Source organism: Mytilus edulis, chromosome 5, assembly GCF_963676685.1.
Source record: "Mytilus edulis chromosome 5, xbMytEdul2.2, whole genome shotgun sequence".
Lineage (NCBI taxonomy): Eukaryota > Metazoa > Mollusca > Bivalvia > Mytilida > Mytilidae > Mytilus > Mytilus edulis.
The window spans coordinates 49,240,998-49,259,263 of record NC_092348.1 but is presented as its reverse complement, the minus strand read 5'-3'; the positions used below and the strand labels follow the sequence as shown (position 1 = coordinate 49,259,263).

General features: G+C 30.7%; 1 protein-coding gene across 3 annotated transcripts in view; it reads right to left on the bottom strand.

Annotated features, from left to right (window-relative positions):
- Positions 1 to 8,441: 8,441 nt before the first annotated feature.
- The window catches only part of LOC139525438 (cytoplasmic dynein 1 light intermediate chain 2-like), a 34,759-nt gene continuing 24,934 nt past the window's right edge, over positions 8,442 to 18,266 (bottom strand). Inside the window, exons 11-13 of one of the 3 annotated variants that reach the window (XM_071320766.1) lie at positions 17,274 to 17,394; positions 16,757 to 16,777; positions 8,442 to 11,171 (exon numbers count right to left, since the gene is read on the bottom strand). In XM_071320766.1, coding sequence (XP_071176867.1) covers positions 11,062 to 11,171; positions 16,757 to 16,777; positions 17,274 to 17,394 — 252 coding nt within the window. In that variant the 3' untranslated portion in view covers positions 8,442 to 11,061. Of the gene's footprint in view, positions 11,172 to 16,409; positions 16,482 to 16,756; positions 16,778 to 17,273; positions 17,395 to 18,266 lie in introns of all 3 variants that reach the window. The other 2 variants (XM_071320765.1, XM_071320767.1) reach the window with 2 other exon arrangements.

Below are 18,266 nucleotides of genomic sequence, written 5' to 3'. Positions count from 1 at the left end.
AAATGGGCTCGATAATATGTAGCTTCGTTTCGTGTGAATTCTAGTCTTGACGTCATCTAATTAACTATGGAGTTGATCTCCGATTACCTCCGATGGCCATATAAGATAAACATAAATATAGATACAAATAGAAACCAGACTCGTGCAATTGGATTTTTCTGAGTCTGTTTAGTTTCATATTATAGATTTCAAGAATAGGTTAATCTTCGTTTTAACCGGTCTAAGAATGATATTTTGTTGATCGAATCAGTCAATCAAATGCTTTACTTTGTTCACTTTCAGTGTTGACATTCTTGTCCTTTAAATAATTCAGCACACACGATTCATTCGTTATCCATCTCAAGCTAAGTGGTTAAATTGGAGTTCACATGAATACGAATTCAATGAGGTCGAATTATTCACTTGCAAGTGAATAATTCATCATCAATGTTTCTTAGCTTACTTTGGTAAAATTGAACAATACTGGCTGCTAAAATCGAATGTTTATTTCACTATTTCACTTTTATTAATTATTAAACAAAACATTTATATTCTATATTTTATATACATCTCGTAGCTAGTGCCCCTTTCAGCTGGCGTCACACATTCAAGTTATGCACGTTCCAGAGAACAGCGTAAAGAAAAAACAGAACTTGGTAGGTTATCTTAGCTGTAAAGTCGTTAAAAACTTCCATTTGTTGTTGTTTTTCACCGACCGTGCAAGGGCTGTATAGCCAGTCAAGGTCGTTAAAAACTTCCATTTGTTAGCTGTATATGACAAAACTTTTAGGAATTTTGGTCCTAAATGCTCTTCAACTTCGTATGTTATTTGGCCTTTTACACGTTTTGGGATTCGAGCATCACTGATGAGTCGTTTGATGTTTGTTCCGAAACCCCCCCCCCCCCCCCCCCCCCCCCTCATACAGGTGAACGATAGCTTCCTAAGATATGTTATTTCATACCTGTAATGCATGTCTGTCTATATCTGAAAATCCCATTGTTTTTTGTCAGTTGTGTTTTGATAAACAATGACACCAGTTTCTCGTCGCTGTTCATCATCTGGCTTCTTCTTCTGTGATTGTAATGTTGTTTTTCGAATTGAATTTTCTTCCATCAATTTTATTTTATTTTCACGAAATCTTTCATCATTAATGTCTTTAGTGCAAGCTTTATTCTCAAATTTTGTAAGTTTTTCTACGTTGTTTGTGTTTGGTCGTTTTACTTCATTTGCGATATTTGAGTTGTGTAATTCGTTTGCTATACCTGTATTGCACGTTTGTTTTTTTCTGCTGCATCTCTCTGTAACCTGTCTTTTTCTTTTCATATGGCACAGCATCTTTATCAATGCTTGTCATTTTTCCTGATTCATAGTGAACGGTTCTCCATTAGAATGCAATCTTGTACTTGAAGGGGTGACAGTGGAACTGTCGGTCGATGCTTTTCCAAGTTTGATTTTTTTTTTCAAAATTGCCCATCTTCACATAATTATTTATGTGTCTTGATTCTTCCGCTAATTCCTTTTTTCTCTTCTTTTCATTAGCTGTGTATTCTTTTACGCATTGTTTGAAAGACTCACCATCATCCACTATGTCTTTACACGACTTCGGAACTACAATAGGCTCCACACGTCCACTAAATATACATCCCATGTTTTTTTTCTATTATGATAGAAAGATTGAACTAAGTATATAAAATTTCCTTTTATTTAATTACTGTCTGCTTTAAGAGTATAGCAGAGTTATGCACCAATGTTAGATCAATATAAATGTATATACTCATTTCAATTTGAAAATCTAAAAAAGGAAGAAACTCTTTCCATAGAATTATCAGTTTACTATCTACCATCAAATTAAAATAAAGATGCATATACATGTATATAACAAAGCTTCAATTTAAATTTTAGGTCTCTATTTAACATGTCTTTACTTTTATTATTCATTTTACGCAGAAACCTTTTTAACCTTCAGGAATTGTACCAAAAATATATCCAAATTGATGTCCACGGATGATGGCGGTTTGGATCAATATTTTTGGACTCCGACATTTGCATTTGTTTCGCCATGATTTATCATGATTTTGCCATATTTATGTTACTGAAGTCACAGAAGAGATATAAGCGCACAAGGTTTTCCTCGGATAGAAATTGACGATTTTTTTTTAATTTACAACGTTTTTGAAATGAAGATGGATGTGCTTGGCAAGGACAAAGGAGGGGATTTGAGGTGATAACAGGTGTGTGTCCCCTAAAATTAGAAAACTGTAAGGTTATTGCCAAACGAAACAATTACACAGGAAGGTTTATATTGACGTTTAAATTCTGAGTCTAGCAATGAATGTGGTTGTTGAATTTGATAGATACTTACTTTTTGTGCTTCTTTGTTTAAATATTTGTCTGTTTTTATTCTTTTTTTTTTAGATTGTTACACATTGATAACTGCTGTGCCCCTTTTAGACAATTTTACCTATTATGTCTGTTTTTGTACACTCATCGTTGTAAATATAATGGAATTTGATACGACTTTCATACAAGTGAGAGTTTTAGCGCTATAAAACAAGGTTTAATTCACCACTTTCTACATTTGAAAATGCCTGTACTAAGTCAGCAATATGACAGTTGTTGTCCATTCGTTTGATGTGATTTATCATTTGATTTTGCCATTTGATTATGGACTTTCCGTTTTGAATTTTCCTCAGAGTTCAGTAATTTTGTGATTTTACTTTTAATGAAGGATCAATTTTAATCTTAAAATACCAGGAAATCTAACTTCGGTAACTGAAATATAAACATTTGAAGATTTTGTTTTGTTAAGCGATTAGTTGATGAAAATCCAACTTTAATAAGCACTGACGTACTACAGCAGAAATGATAACATAATTTCACAGGTACTTGGGGATAGGGCCATCTTATCTCCGTTTGTATTTCTCCAAAGTCCAGTATTTTTTTTGGTTTCTTATGACATCAATAGTTTTGATAGCTTTTTATGCGTTAGACTAACATGTATATATATGGAAAAAATAACATGTTTTACTATTTACTATCAATCACTAGTTTTAAACCATCTCCGGCAGTCACGAAAAATCTCTTTATATAAATGTATATAATCATTGACCGCTGTGGATAGTAAGCTAGTAATTAATAGTAAATATTCAACAAATGGTTTTTTTTCTTTTAGTATATTTATGAAATACATGAAAATAATCCAAAAAAAAATGATGAACGTGTGGGGGTAATAAGGAGGGAAACAATTCCTTTTCTCGCGTACTTGTGCATAATTTTCCATGACGAAACTCACTTTCTTAAAACTTATTTTTGTTACTAAATATTTCAGAAGACATAATGATAGTCGAAGGATGTGGCAAAAGTTATTTAAAACATGTTATCCGTTTAAATTGCAATTAAAGACGGAAAAAATTTACCTGATTTAGTAAAAATATCATACCTTTAGAAGTTGTAAAACTTGTTCGGACGATCAGTAGACGGAAAAACGAAGTTAATATGCATATTTAGTTAGCAAATATTTGTTTATAGATATGATATAACGAAGTCCGATTTTGGGGGTATTTGGGGCATAATTAAAACAATGTTAAAAGATATTTGAATGAAATACAGCCATTATCGATAAGAAGTGTTTAAACATTTAAAATGTTAAACATCATATTGTTATATTTTTTTTTAAATGATTAAAAATCAAGCATGCTTCACAAATGAGTGACATTATATGTTGCAATCTATGTAAAAGGAAAAGGGTTACACTTAAAAAGAAAGAACAATAGTTATGTTAAACAGTTAACAAAGGTACCAAGATTATAATTTAATACCCCAGACGTGCGTTTCGTCTATATTAGACTCATCAGTGACGCTCAGATCAAATAGTTATAAAGCCAAACAAGTACAAAGTTGAAGAGCATTAAAACATAATAAAAGTATTTGAACTGAGATGGTACTAGTATTCTAATAGTTAATTTGAGGCTTAGCCAAGTCTATACATTTCATTTATAACCTTCATAAGAGATTTTTATAGCTAGAGATGTAGTTTTGCAACAGGTCACCTGAAGACCTATCCAGTAACTTCGTGAATGTGTATTCCTTATCTGATAGAGAGGAATTTGCAGCAATGCCGCAGTGCCTCAACATTTGTCTTCTGGGACATTGGGATTTCAGTTACTTTTACTTCCACATTCAATGTGCAGACATTTTAGTCTGTGTCCACTTTTGTAATCTGTAGGCATAATTTCAATTATAATGCCATGAAATTGAGACTTAGGGTATGATAAATATGATTTGGATATGGAATTATGCATGCTTTGTTCTGTCAGGGACTTTATATAGTATAGAAACTCACTGGTTCTGTGGTCATATGATCACCTTCACAGTTAAATACCAATTTTAGATTCTCAAATACAACAAAATAACGTAAAACAGTTTAATACACTAATAATTTATTTGCTAAAATTTCAGACATGAAATTGGCTGATTATAAAAAATCTTTGCAAGGATAGGTAGGCAACATCATACAAATATTTCTTTGTGGGTGGCCTTATATTTCATTAAATTGTCGTCATGAAATCATATTACTTCACATTTTGAAATATTCCAAAACATAACTTTAAGAACCAGGATAATACTGAAGTTACGTGGAGAAATCAGCTACAAATTATTACAAGAAACTGAACCACCAGCTTATCAAATATTTATAAACATTGAGACCAAGCTGACATTATCTTTTCCCAATAATGCCTTGTACAGTTCAGACCTTTTAAATGTAATATGTAGTGATAATCCAAGGTGATATCACATTTGCTTTACATCAAAATACCACAGAACACAGAAATTTGGGTACATCATCCTATGGACATATAATTTACTTAATGTAACGAAGCACAACTAACTGTAAACTAAACATACAATGCTGAATGGAGAAAATCAGACAAAAACTACAGGAGAGGCAAAAGATACATACCAAAGGAATATTGAAATTCATAAGTCAAACACAAACTGACAATGCCTAGCAAAAAACCCAAAAAATACTAAAAGACACAATACACAAAATACAACATAATAAACTAAATATTGAGCAACAGAAACACCACCAAAAACCAGGGGTAAACTCATGTGGTCCAGAAGGGTAATCAAATCCTGCTCTACATGTGGCAACTGTTGTATGTGTTGCTTATGTTTGTATGCCAGTAAAGAGAACAGGATTGTGGTTACGAAAATAGGAATATACCTGTTTATCAGAAACATATATTTCATTTGTCAACCAATTTGTGATGTTTATTGAAAAATATTCGAGGGGATAAATTCAACTTTACTACTTGGAACTCTTGGTTCAAAAGCTTCCTTTTAAGAAGCAATCCATTATCAAGACAATCATGATAGGAAATGCAAGTACTGGAATGAGAGATATATACTCCACACTTATTACTGCTGCTTGAGCAAGCACTGTTAAAATATCTAGATGAAATACAAATACAAAACAAAACAAGTATAATGGTCTTTGAAACATTTATTCTTTAAAGTAACATTTACAATGTCCTTGACCCAATTATCTGCACCTATAGAAACAAGCAATTATTTGATTCATAGACTATAATAGGCACATTTTAGAAAGGAGTATTTCAATCATAGTGAGATTTCTTCTCAAGCTGTGCAATATTTGTTTCCTATATCACAATGATACATAAGAAGTTATAAGATTTTATTATAGTTTGTTCATTTACAACCAGTTACACATTTTTTTTAACATATATAAAGCACTAAGCACTTAACAACAGTTCATACAACCATATCCTATTATAGAATTTCTTTTTTTATAGAATCTTATTTAATAAGAATTTACTTATATTTAAACTTCTTATGTACTGAATTTCCTGGAGTAAATATTTTTTCTCTCCATTAGATCATGTTTATCCTTAGTATTTAAAAAATATCTTATCAACTTCTGAATAACATGATTTTTAAAAATCTGAAAAAACTAAAGAATATCTTTCGAAAGATTGCTTGCAGGAAGCAAATTAAATTTACTGCTTAGGATATTTTCCTTCTTTGCCTATACCTTGAAAAGAATGTTTTCAATCTGTGTAACAGAATACCTTCCATATATCACAGAAAATATCACCATAGTCCAAGAAATCATTCTTCATTTTAGGTATTAGACACGAAATGTTCTAGAAGACGTTTGACTGCTGCTACAGTAGTCATACAATTTGTCTCTTAAAGGAGTATGTTCGATAAGGTCCTAAAATGGCCCCTTTTTTTAGCGTAAATTTCAAATTCGGATTTAACCACCAATATCACAATAAATTATAGCTAATACATTGACTAGCTAGGATATAAACCATTTTGTTGAAAATTTTACGTTTCTGCGTTTCATTATGACGTCACAAGTTGTACTCATATTGATTTTTCACGAAAAAATCTATGAAAATGGGTAAATTTCCATAGATTATTGGACAGGAAACATAGAGCGCATACGTCGACAACAAAGATCTTTTAAAATAATGTTTGTGAAGACATTTCACATGTCTTATTTGAATCTTAAGCTTGTCGACGCCTGCGCTCTATGTTTCCTGGTCCTTTATTTGGTTGAAATCTAGCTGATTTTGTCAAATTTCACCAAAATCCCTTATCTTGACCTTTTTTGGATGTATAAATCAACGTGTTAGAATTAAACTTTGACAAAAATAGTTCTGTTTATCTTTCTAACATGTCTTTAAGGCAACGTAAAACATTTATTGTCTTGTAACTATGAACTTTATAATTGGGGCCAAATATGGCCCTTACCGAACTAACTCCTTTCAAACCAAGCTGGAAATGTAAATGCTATTCATAAATAGAGTACAAGCATCCTTTTTCAATGCTCTGAATTATACAATAATAAATTCCTAAGCAAAACAAAAACAGATATGAGTCAACAATGAAAAATAAAAAATTGAATATTATATGAATACATCTATTGCTCACTATCAAGCAGATGAAAAATAGAGGGGTTCAGGCAGGAAGGGGAATTGAAGGAAGATATTTGCACTAAAATAATACTGGCAAGATATAACAGTTTTATAAGGTTGTTAGGCATACAATAAAATTAGGGTCAATTCTGGTAATGTCCTTGCTCAGCGCACTACCCTCTGTTTTATAGATCTTTTCAAAAGTCAAAACCTTGGTAATGACAAATTTATTAATTGCACTGACAATAAAGAGCAATAAATTCATATGCTGTAATTTTGTGAATGATGAAAAGAAATAGACATATAATTTGATAAGCGAATTTCTCATTGCTGCAAATATACAACTAAGCAGGATGCACACAGCATCTGTACCTCATTTGACACTGAAAGCAATGAATCACAACCAAACAATATCATTGTCAAAATCAGACATTATATCGACTTTACCTACAGTGGTTGAAACTTAAAAGTTAAAAAATAAATCTTTTGAAATAATTATTTGTTTTCTCACCAAGGTGAATATTCAGTGACAACAAGTGTCACCATGGTCACTGTAGAGCAATTATTAGACCAAAATAACAGAAGTGACCCTGACCTTACAGTAAATATAACAACATTCAATAAAACATTCCTGTATTAGATGATAATGACATGGTGATGCTTCGGTATATAGTATTGAAAAAAATATAAAAATTTGACAAAAACCTCTTACCATAGTACAAAATAATAAATTATGCTGTGAAAATACACTAATCTACAAACATCATTTTATCTTAGGTGAATTTATAGATTTACTTTCCAAACTTTCTCTTAACTAAGGCCTTTCATATATACATATCTTTTTTATTTATTGTTTATTTTTGATTTTATCTATCAAAATATATTTTTTTAACAAATTTTTAAAACTTTTGTAGCGTTTTTTTCCCATTTTAGTCTATACATATATATTCCTTGACAACCATTTTGTGGAAGATATACATAGATTCATGAATCTTAAAAATTCTGCCTTAAAATGAACAACTCTTTTCATATAATTAGTTATTCTGCAATAAAAATTAATGTATAAATATATAAATTCTGGTTTTGTGGATGAACCTGGGTGCCATTTTCTTCTCCATGACTTGAACATTATCTTAATGGAGTTTTGAAAAATTTAATATATTGCCCAGTGGAAATTTTATAAGACCTTCATGTTATATCATTCTGTGATGTTAGTATAAATATCAATATTGCTTTATGTATTGGTTAAACGTTTGGTTTAAACAAAACTCAGTTTTCAACAATCAATTCCTTATCATACATAAATGCACTCTCTGGAATTCAGCCAGCACCATACAAACATTATTTTCTGCCATTCAATATTTCACATAAACCTTAAAATTCAAACCCTGTTACCAGCTTCTAAATTCTACAAGATAAAACCCTTACATAATAAATCTGTATAAATCTTTCATTTTAGCAGTTCCATAACAGCATTAACAATCTGTTTCAATCTATCAAATTAATTGTTCAGTAACAGCATCAAAAATGTGTATGCTCTGTCCTATTAACTGTTTACTGACCACAATAATGAAATATTAAGTTTTGAACTCTTTTGACAATAATCTTACTGTGAAATCTGAAAAAAGAATGCCAGTGGTGTATCCAAAAATTTTCATAAAGGGGTGGACTTCCTAAGAGGAGGCATGTTCCAGTGATTCCCTATATAATCAACCAAATTTTCCCACATAAATGGGGGGAGAGGACTTTCCTCATGGGACCCCTAAATCTGCCTCTGTATGCCTTTTGCTAATTTAGCCATGGTATTGCGTAATAGCACAAATTTAATGCAAACTTTAAGGACTAAGTTACTTAAATGCTATGACAATCATAACAAAGCACTAATTTAGGGACTAAACAAATATCTTTTGTTAAATACAGACTGCTTAATTTATACTTAGAAATCATAAAGTAACAGTCTAAATCTATAATACTTTCAATTTTAAAGCATCATGGCAACTTATGGTTAGTTACTTGCCAAGTTATTTACAATGGCACTCTTCATATAGTCTCACAAAGATACACTTTATAAGCAAGGAAAACAAATTGCATATACTAGTACTTTAAACACACCCTCTTACTTATAATGATAAAGTTTAGCTTTCATGATTTACATAAATTTTTTACATAAAATAAATAACAATCATTTACAAATTGGTTTTTATGTACAAATACTAAACAAAATTTTGAATAAGCATCAAATGAATGGTTCAGTTGTATGTTTGCTCTAAATAACAAAATGCACCAAATAATTAAAAAAATAGTTATGCTTTCACAAAATCAAAGAATCTGAACTTAAAATTCAAAGATATATAAATAATTGGGAAGCAGTTTTCAAATTTTGAAGCAATATGAAAATGCAATATGTTCCTTTAAACAGAAGGACTATTCACATAATTTTTAAGTATTTTTTTTTCAAAGTAAGTTTTAAAATAACAATCTTGCAAGTCCACTAATGTAGTACATTTTATTATAAAATAATAAAAGCATAAAGGCATTCTTTCATCCTATTAAACAAAATAACCTTACAGTTAAGCTCATTTCAAAGTGATACTCGTTCAAGATTTTGAATAATTTTTCTTATATCACACCAAATCAATAGTTTGGTATTAATTTATGACCTACAATAACGTCAAGCAGCCTCTACAAGTACTTTGTACAGGAACTATTCACAGCAACTTATACATATAATATACAATAACATACATAAACAATTTAAAAATATTTCCTTGTAACTGGAATATTTCATCAGGGTTGGATACACATAGGAATTTCATGATTAAGAGTGGACATTCATTGAGAAAATGCCTCTTATTCATAATAAAACTTTCCCATTGTATCTTTTGTTACAGAACCTTTCAATAAATAGATATTCCACAATAAACGAATTAGCCCACTTGCACATAATATTCAGTTAATATTTGGTATGTTATCACAAGATAATTTCTTTTTTGAAACATTTTAATAAGATTTTGACAGGGGCAAATTCATGAAATAACTTTATTTAGAATTGATAATTAAATAAAATGCAAATTTCCCAAAGTTGGATTACAGTCATGTGAAAAAAAAAATACAAATTTGAAAAGGCAATTATAACTTTAAAGAAGTTCTTTGAAAATTGCAAAAATCTGAAAACGAAAATTGGTCAATTGCGTGTCTTTCAAACTGAGCGAAAGTATGGATTAACAAAATTGATACAATAGGAAAGTTTTAATTTAGCACTAAACTCTATTGCACAATTATTTTATGTGAGCAAACTAACATTTCAGTGGTCAATACCCAAGAAGGTGCATATGAAAGTATAATTCTACAAGAGGATTAACTTTACACATTGTGTAGAATCTAATATATAATCTGACTTATGACTGTGTTTTTTTTAAATATATTACATGCAATTCTAAATGCAAAAATATGATTTCTACCATTTATACAATCTTTTATTTGGTCTATATTATTTTTTTTCACAAATGATAAAAAATGTACATTCTTCCAAAGTAATTGAATTAGATAGTCTTTCAATTATTTTCTTAAATATGAGATGCCTTTTTATAATGAAAAATTGTTTGAATTTCAAGTAGTTATATTATAAAAGGTGCACTTAAACTAATGATGGAATGTGAACACACAAACAGTAAAATTTATGAGACTTAAAAAAGGTAATTGCCCAGGAAATTTGTGTAAAGAAATTTAGTACAAAGCGTAATTTGTAAACATATTATGACAATGTGTAATGCCAAGCAGACTGACTAGATTCTACGTCCATGAAAACAAAAGATGTAACAAGAATATAACTTTGCACTTTAGCCTTTGACCTCTGAAGCATGTTCCCCAATGGCTACCCTGATGTCAAAGGGACATAACTCTTCTTGCCACTCACACAACCATGTTAATTTTTCAGGCTCATGAAATTTACATTTTCCCAGCTGTTATTTGTTTTCTTTGGGCATGATAGGAAATGGTAAACTTCATCAATGGTCCCTTTGGCATTTTATCGGCTACTGGACCATGCTACTGACCATCACAGATATATGTTTATTAAGGGCCAGTGCTGTAGATTTTTTATAATTTTCAAGAATAACTAGAATTAAAGTGAGATCATGTGGCCGTGCTATCAGGTCCATTAGGTTTGACTTCAGGTATAGCCTTCTTTGTTCGCCTCATCCTCTCTAATTCAGCAGCAGCATCTTGAGAAACGGCAGCTTTATCTGTCAAAACATAATATCATGGTATCATTATGGATAAAATAACAAATCAAATTTTACAGCAGTTTTAAGGCATTTATTTTATTTTTAAGGTTTTATAGTGCTTATTGATTGCAAAAAAGGAGATTTCTTATACTTCTTTCAATCATTTTTTTTCTAAATGTTTACACATTATGTATTGAATTTTTTGTCAAGTGAAAAAATAGAAAAGCTCCCCATCCTAAGACAACTCACATGAGGCTTTACAAATATAAAAGAAAAGTTTAACACTCAATTATAGCAGTGGTTTGAAAAAGAATTGACAATAGAGAACACAAAAGACAAAAAAAATCTTGATTATGAAAAATACTGCACTATTGTGGAACACTTTATGTCATAGTCCACTTTTACCCCAAAAAATCCATGAATATTAGTACACCACAAATAATAATGAATCCCTGTAGTTCAATTTTCTAGGCAATATTTCCATTAAAGCTACACCTAAAACTAGCTAAAAAGTCTAAAATAATGTCAGCCAGAACAAAAATAATGTGACGTAATGGTAGAGGAAACAGAATCCCAACCACCAAAAAAAATAACTTGATTGGTAAATCAAACCATTTAGCATGTTTAGAAAATGGAAAATATCTAAAAATAGACAAAATTCAATTGAAGTTGTAGGGAAACAATCATTGTGGAAAAAATCAATCAAAAGATAGAACAGAAGCTGGCAATTTTCTAAATTATCAAGGGAAATAAGTAGCGATAAGTAAAAATTGCTATAAGGAAACTGCATTCAATATATCCTAACATTTGTTTGAATTTTAAATCTCTATAACAACAAAATTGACTTTATTAAGAGATTTCACCAATGATAAAGGGAGAGAACCCAGGAACTTTGAAGGTAAACTTCAATGATCTGGAAAAGGCTGACATGAGATATTGAAGGAAATTTAATATTTGGTTACCCCTACTCGACTGGACAAGAACACTGAATATGTAAAGATAAAAAATAAGAATACAATAATTAGGAAAAGACTAAATAACAACATTGAAGAGATGTCAAAACAAGACTGGCAGAAAAAGACAAACAAGATCACAACTTATTGCCCTGTTACTTTTTGACAGGGCATAAAAACTTCAAAGGTGTCAATATTTAAAGCACACAAGTACACACCTGCTACTTTTACATAGAAGTCGAAACCCTATTTTTTCTAATAAGAGCATATTTAAATGAATGTCTGTCCATATAACACCATGGGTCACTTGCACTATCACTTTTTGGCGTTCAGTGAACTGTGAAATCTATATTAAAATCCTATATTGGTATAAGTTTTAAAAATTTCACATGTGAAAAATATTGTGTACTAGGTTTCAACTTGGTATGACTCAACTATGTGGTAATCTATCTAAACTGAAACTTTATCTGGATATGGTATACGCCAACAGACAGAAGCACAAATCAGAAAACATTTTGTTCCTCAACCTTTCACTCCATAATGACGCCTTTTGACGCCTGTGTAGTAGTGCCTCAGTTGAAATGCCTTGCATATGAAAAATCTGTTTCAGACTTTATAAAATTTGTATCCAATGTAAAACCAGGTGCTCCGCAGGGCGCAGCTTTATACGACCGCAGAGGTCGAACCCTGAACAGTTGGGGCAAGTATGGACAAAACATTCAAGCGTGATACAGCTCTGAATTTGGATTGTGATCAAATTTTTGACATTACATGTTTTTTTTTTTACACAAAACAAATGTCAAGATTTTACAAATCAATTAAAGATTTCTTCTTCAAACTTTTTAAATCTAAAATTAAATAGTTGACACAGCATAGGTTTCTGACACAGAATGAATGTGGTCTAATGAACTTAAAAGTTTTTTTTTTTGCCTTTGAGCAATTCACTATGCTGTTGAATATTAATCCTCTCAAAAAAATGTTTGAAGAAATTTTCTTTTTATTTATGAAATCTGAAATGAGAAAAATTTAAACCCCCCCCCCCCTTTTTTTTCACATCCCCGCTTCCCTTTTTCCAAAACTGATATTAATTCAAATTTCTAATGGAGTTTGCAACAATAACTACTCTTTTAAATACATCATAAAATATTAAAATGTAAAATAAAGTGTTTGTTATCACTGAATGGTAAAGATTGGTTGGTAGTAAAAGTGAATATACATAAAGTTATTGGCAAATAAAAATAGAAAATGACATCATAGTCATGTCTGGCAAATTTCAAACATACATTATCTAAAAACATTTTAGATAAGATAAGGAAAAAAAGCTTCATCAGCAACATTTTATATTGGCAAATTTCCAATGAAGTTATTTACATAAAGTTATTGGCAAATAAAAATAGAAAATGACATCATAGTCATGTCTGGCAAATTTCCAACATATATTATCAACTACTATTCTATACAAAGAAAGATAACTCCAATTGAAAATTAATTGCTATTGCACAATATTGTGCAATTAGATATTTCTTGCTATTGTGCAATACTGTGCAATTGAAAATTTCTTGCTATTGCACAATACTTGATATGGAATCCTGATTTGGACTAACTTGAAAACTGGGCCCATAATCAAAAATCAAAGTACATATTTAGATAAAGCATATCAAATAAGCCCAAGAATTTAATTTTTGTTAAAATCAAACTTAGTTTAATTTTGGACCCTTTGGACCTTAATGTAGACCAATTTGAAAACTGGACCAAAATTAAGAATCTACATACACAGTTAGATTTGGCATATCAAAGAACCCCAATTATTCAATTTTTGATGAAAACAAACAAAGTTTAATTTTGGACCCCAATTTGGACTAACTTGAAAACTAGGCCAATAATTAAAAATCTAAGTACATTTTTAGATTCAGCATATCAAAGAACCCCAAGGATTTAATTTTTGTTAAAATCAAACTAAGTTTAATTTTGGACCCTTTGGACCTTAATGTAGACCAATTTGAAAACGGGACCAAAAATTAAGAATCTACATACATAGTTAGATTCGGCATATCAAAGAACCCCAATTATTCAATTTTTGATGAAATCACACAAAGTTCAATTTTGGACCCTTTGGGCCCCTTATTCCTAAACTGTTAGGACCAAAACTCCCAAAATCAAACCCAACCTTCCTTTTATGGTCATAAACCTTGTGTTTAAATTTCATAGATTTCTATTTACTTATACTAAAGTTATGGTGCAAAAACCAAGAATAATGCTTATTTGGGCCCTTTTTTGGCCCTTAATTCCTAAACTGTTGGAATCAAAACTCCCAAAATCAATCCCAACCTTCCTTTTGTGGTCATAAACCTTGTGTCAAAATTTCATAGATTTCTATTCACTTTTACTAAAGTTATAGTGCGAAAACCAAGAAAATGCTTATTTGGGCTCTTTTTGGCCCCTAATTCCTAAAATGTTGGGACCAAAACTCCCAAAATCAATACCAACCTTCCTTTTGTGGTCATAAACCTTGTGTTAAAATTTCATAGATTTCCATTCACTTTTACTAAAGTTAGAGTGCGAAAACTAAAAGTATTCGGACGCCGGACGACGACGACGCCGACGACACCGACGCCAACGTGATAGCAATATACGACGAAAAATTTTTCAAATTTTGCGGTCGTATAAAAAGGTATTCATGAGAATATCTGAATGGAGTTTCATTGATGAAATATTCGCTTTGGAAATGCATTAAATATTAATACTTTAAACCTAATGATTTTTTTTTTATTGAAAAACCCTATTCGAATCAAGTATGGATAAATTCCATGGAGGATAGGGTTAATGTCATAAGGGCATAAAAATTTCAAAAAAAGTCTGAACTCTTATTTTTTCAAAATATAAACTATTCAAAAATTAACAAATCAAACTGCTTTCATGTCTTAATGTGTTATTATGACTAAGCTACATTTTCCCCAAATTACTAAGAAATGATTTGATAAAATAGTGAGTCCAATTATTAAACAAGTTTTCAAATGTTTCGTTTTTTTCATTAGATATTTAAGCATTAGTGTTTTAAAAATAACACAGCACCTGTTAACAGTAGACTTGATAAAATAAATAAGAAATCCATTCTTATAGTTCATGTGCCTATCTCAAGTCAAGAACATAGTATTAGTGATTTTAATGGGTTTTTTGTGTGTGTGTGGGGGGGGGGGAGGGGTGCATTTTACAGATTATAAAGTGTTTGTGTGTGATCTTTGAAAGACTTTGTATCTTTTCTATACATTTTATAAAATTTTAACAAATTGTATAGAAACTATTGTTCAAGACTGTATGTTAACCTCAAGAGATTTTTGGTCCATGTCATTAATCAGGATGCGGTCTGATTGATTTATACTCCACATTTTGTCTTATTTACAAAAATTTTTATTCAAATCACAATACATTGACTAGAGACTCTCAAGAGCCTGTGTCGCTCACCTTGGTGCATATTAAACAATGGACACAGATAAATTCATGACAAAATTGTGTTTTGGTGATCTTGATGTGTTTGTAGATCTTATTTTACTGAACATTCTTGTTGCTACAATTATCTCTATCTATAATAGATTGGTCCAGTAATTACAGTGGAAAATATTTTCTAAAAATTTACAAAAATTTACAAAAATTTATGAAAATTGTTAAAAAATTACTGTAAAGGGCAATAACTCCTTAAGGGGTCAACTGACAATTTTGGTCATATTGACTTATTTGTAGATCTTACTTTGCTGAACATTATTGCTGTTTACAGTTTATCTCTATCTATAATAATATTCAAGATAATAACCAAAAACTGCAAAATTTCCTTAAAATTACTAATTTGGGGGCAGCAACCCAACAACGGGTTGTTCGATTTGTCTGAAAATTTCATGGCAGATAGATCTTGACCTAAAAGACAATTTTACCCCATGTCAGATTTGCTATAAATGCTTTGGTTTCAGAGTTATAAGCCAAAATCTACATTTTACCCTTATGTTCTATTTTCAGCCATGGCAGTCATCTTGGTTATTAGGCAGGGTCATGCCACACATTTTTTAAACTAGATACCCCAATGATGATTGTGGCCACGTTTGGTTAAATTTGGCCCAGTAGTTTCAGAGGAGAAGATTTTTGTAAAAGTTTACCAAGTGATGAGAAAAGCTGATGAGAAGAAGCTGGTCAGGTCAGCTAAAAAATGGTTATTCAGTACAAGAAAAATCACACAGAAAGAAATTCAGCTAAATCTAAGTATCTGATTAAGCAGAACACAAGCACATACTTAAAGCCTACACTTCTATTTTACCTCGGGTCCGTAATTTTACGTCCCCATCCAAGGCTGCATGCAGACTAATTCTGGTAGGATTTCCACCTAAACCTAAAACCATGCCAAGCACACATGAAACAAAGCCAAACTGCTTGAGTATTTGCTCTGTAGTTTTCTAGTCATTGTTTAAAATAAATATATCTCTGTTTGGACCAGAGGAGCTACAAGCAAAAGCTTTTTTTATTCACCGTTCTGTTTTGCTTAAAAGATAGTTTGAAATGTCAGCAGAAATAAAAAAAATCTTTCACCACCAAAAACATTCAAAAAACCCAAACAAATCAAAAGAAAAAAAAATCTGGGATTTAATTTAAAAATTTAAATGTTACCTGGAGTTGGAGGTGAATTTGCTAGTATGTAAGTAAACAGATTTATAACTAAAGACCAACATAAATGTTTTGATTAACAAAACATCACAACAATAAAACATGCATGTGACAATTTTTCTTCAACATTCATGCTGAAGTCAACAGGATATGGTATCTTATTAATCTTTAGTACTGTAAATCACAGTACTTGTGTACTAAAAGAAAGAGGAATGAAGTAGTGGTTAGATGAGAATCTAAATCTTATGAGAAAACACGGTGGAGGTTATTTTTGAGAATTTTTCATTTACAACAACAACCTTTTAATATCCTTTGTCTTTTTTAACAATATAAACATATAAAGGAGATTATTAAAAAAAACTGTAACAAAGAAATTCTGTGTCCACCAGGATTAGAATGAAAACATAAAACTCTTTTAAAATGTGGCGAGTTGTATTCAACCCTAATGCAAGTTTGACATCACAAATTCAGTATCATATATTTTAAATTTCTAAATCAACTATCCTATTCCTTAACTAACCTGCTTTATTTCCAGCTACTGGTGTGCCGCCTCCTTTAGGATTTTTATTCAGTAGACTGTTGAAGAAATTAGCCAGCATTCCTTCACTTCCAGGTGCTGTACCAGGTTTGGCTCCCTCCATCTGAAATATAATTCAGTTGAAAACTTATAAAACTCATTGAAAATAATACAGTTTGATTATTCTTAAAAAACACAGAATTAAATATCCATTCTTACACTAATTGTGACCATTCTTAAAAGATTCAGATGTATCTGTATATTTTTTCAAATCATAAATCTCATTTCTTGAAAGCCTCTTTTTCATAGCTAATTTTGTGCTGAAAATAATAGCAGTGTCAATACCAGTGTCAATACCAATTGTTGAAAAAACGTGCTGTAAATTCACAAATTGATACATTTCTTTATTAAAGAAATGGAACAGGTTTACTACAAAAAATAGCACTCTTATTTCTGTAATATTCTCTTACAAATGTTTAGGAATCACTTTAAGTCGTCTGGCAATATTGATAGTTGTGGTAATTTTCAAAATGTATTCACAGCCCTTTGATATCCAAGGAATTGAAAGTCTAGCATGCATACATATATTTTTTAAAACAATATGTTAAGTACATCCTTTAAGTATGCCATAAATATTTACTTCATAAATAGTGTTATTTATATAAATATATTGCCAATAATGTATGTTTACAGAATTATCTAAGAATTATCTAACATAGGAATTTTAGAGTGAATTTAACTCGGCTTAGATTGTCTTCCCATATTTTTGTTGTTGAAGTAGGCCGTTATCATGGAGTAAATAGGTTAGATAGAAAATGTACTCTTTGTACTTTGAATATCACTGAAGATGAATCAGGGGTTTCATTATCTTTCATCTTGACTGGTTCTTTCCACGTTTGTAGGTGGTACTTTTCAATTTATTCCATGAATATCTTATATAAAAATTTCTACATTTAGGCGGTACTTGTCAATAGCATAGGAGGGTAAAAGTACCGC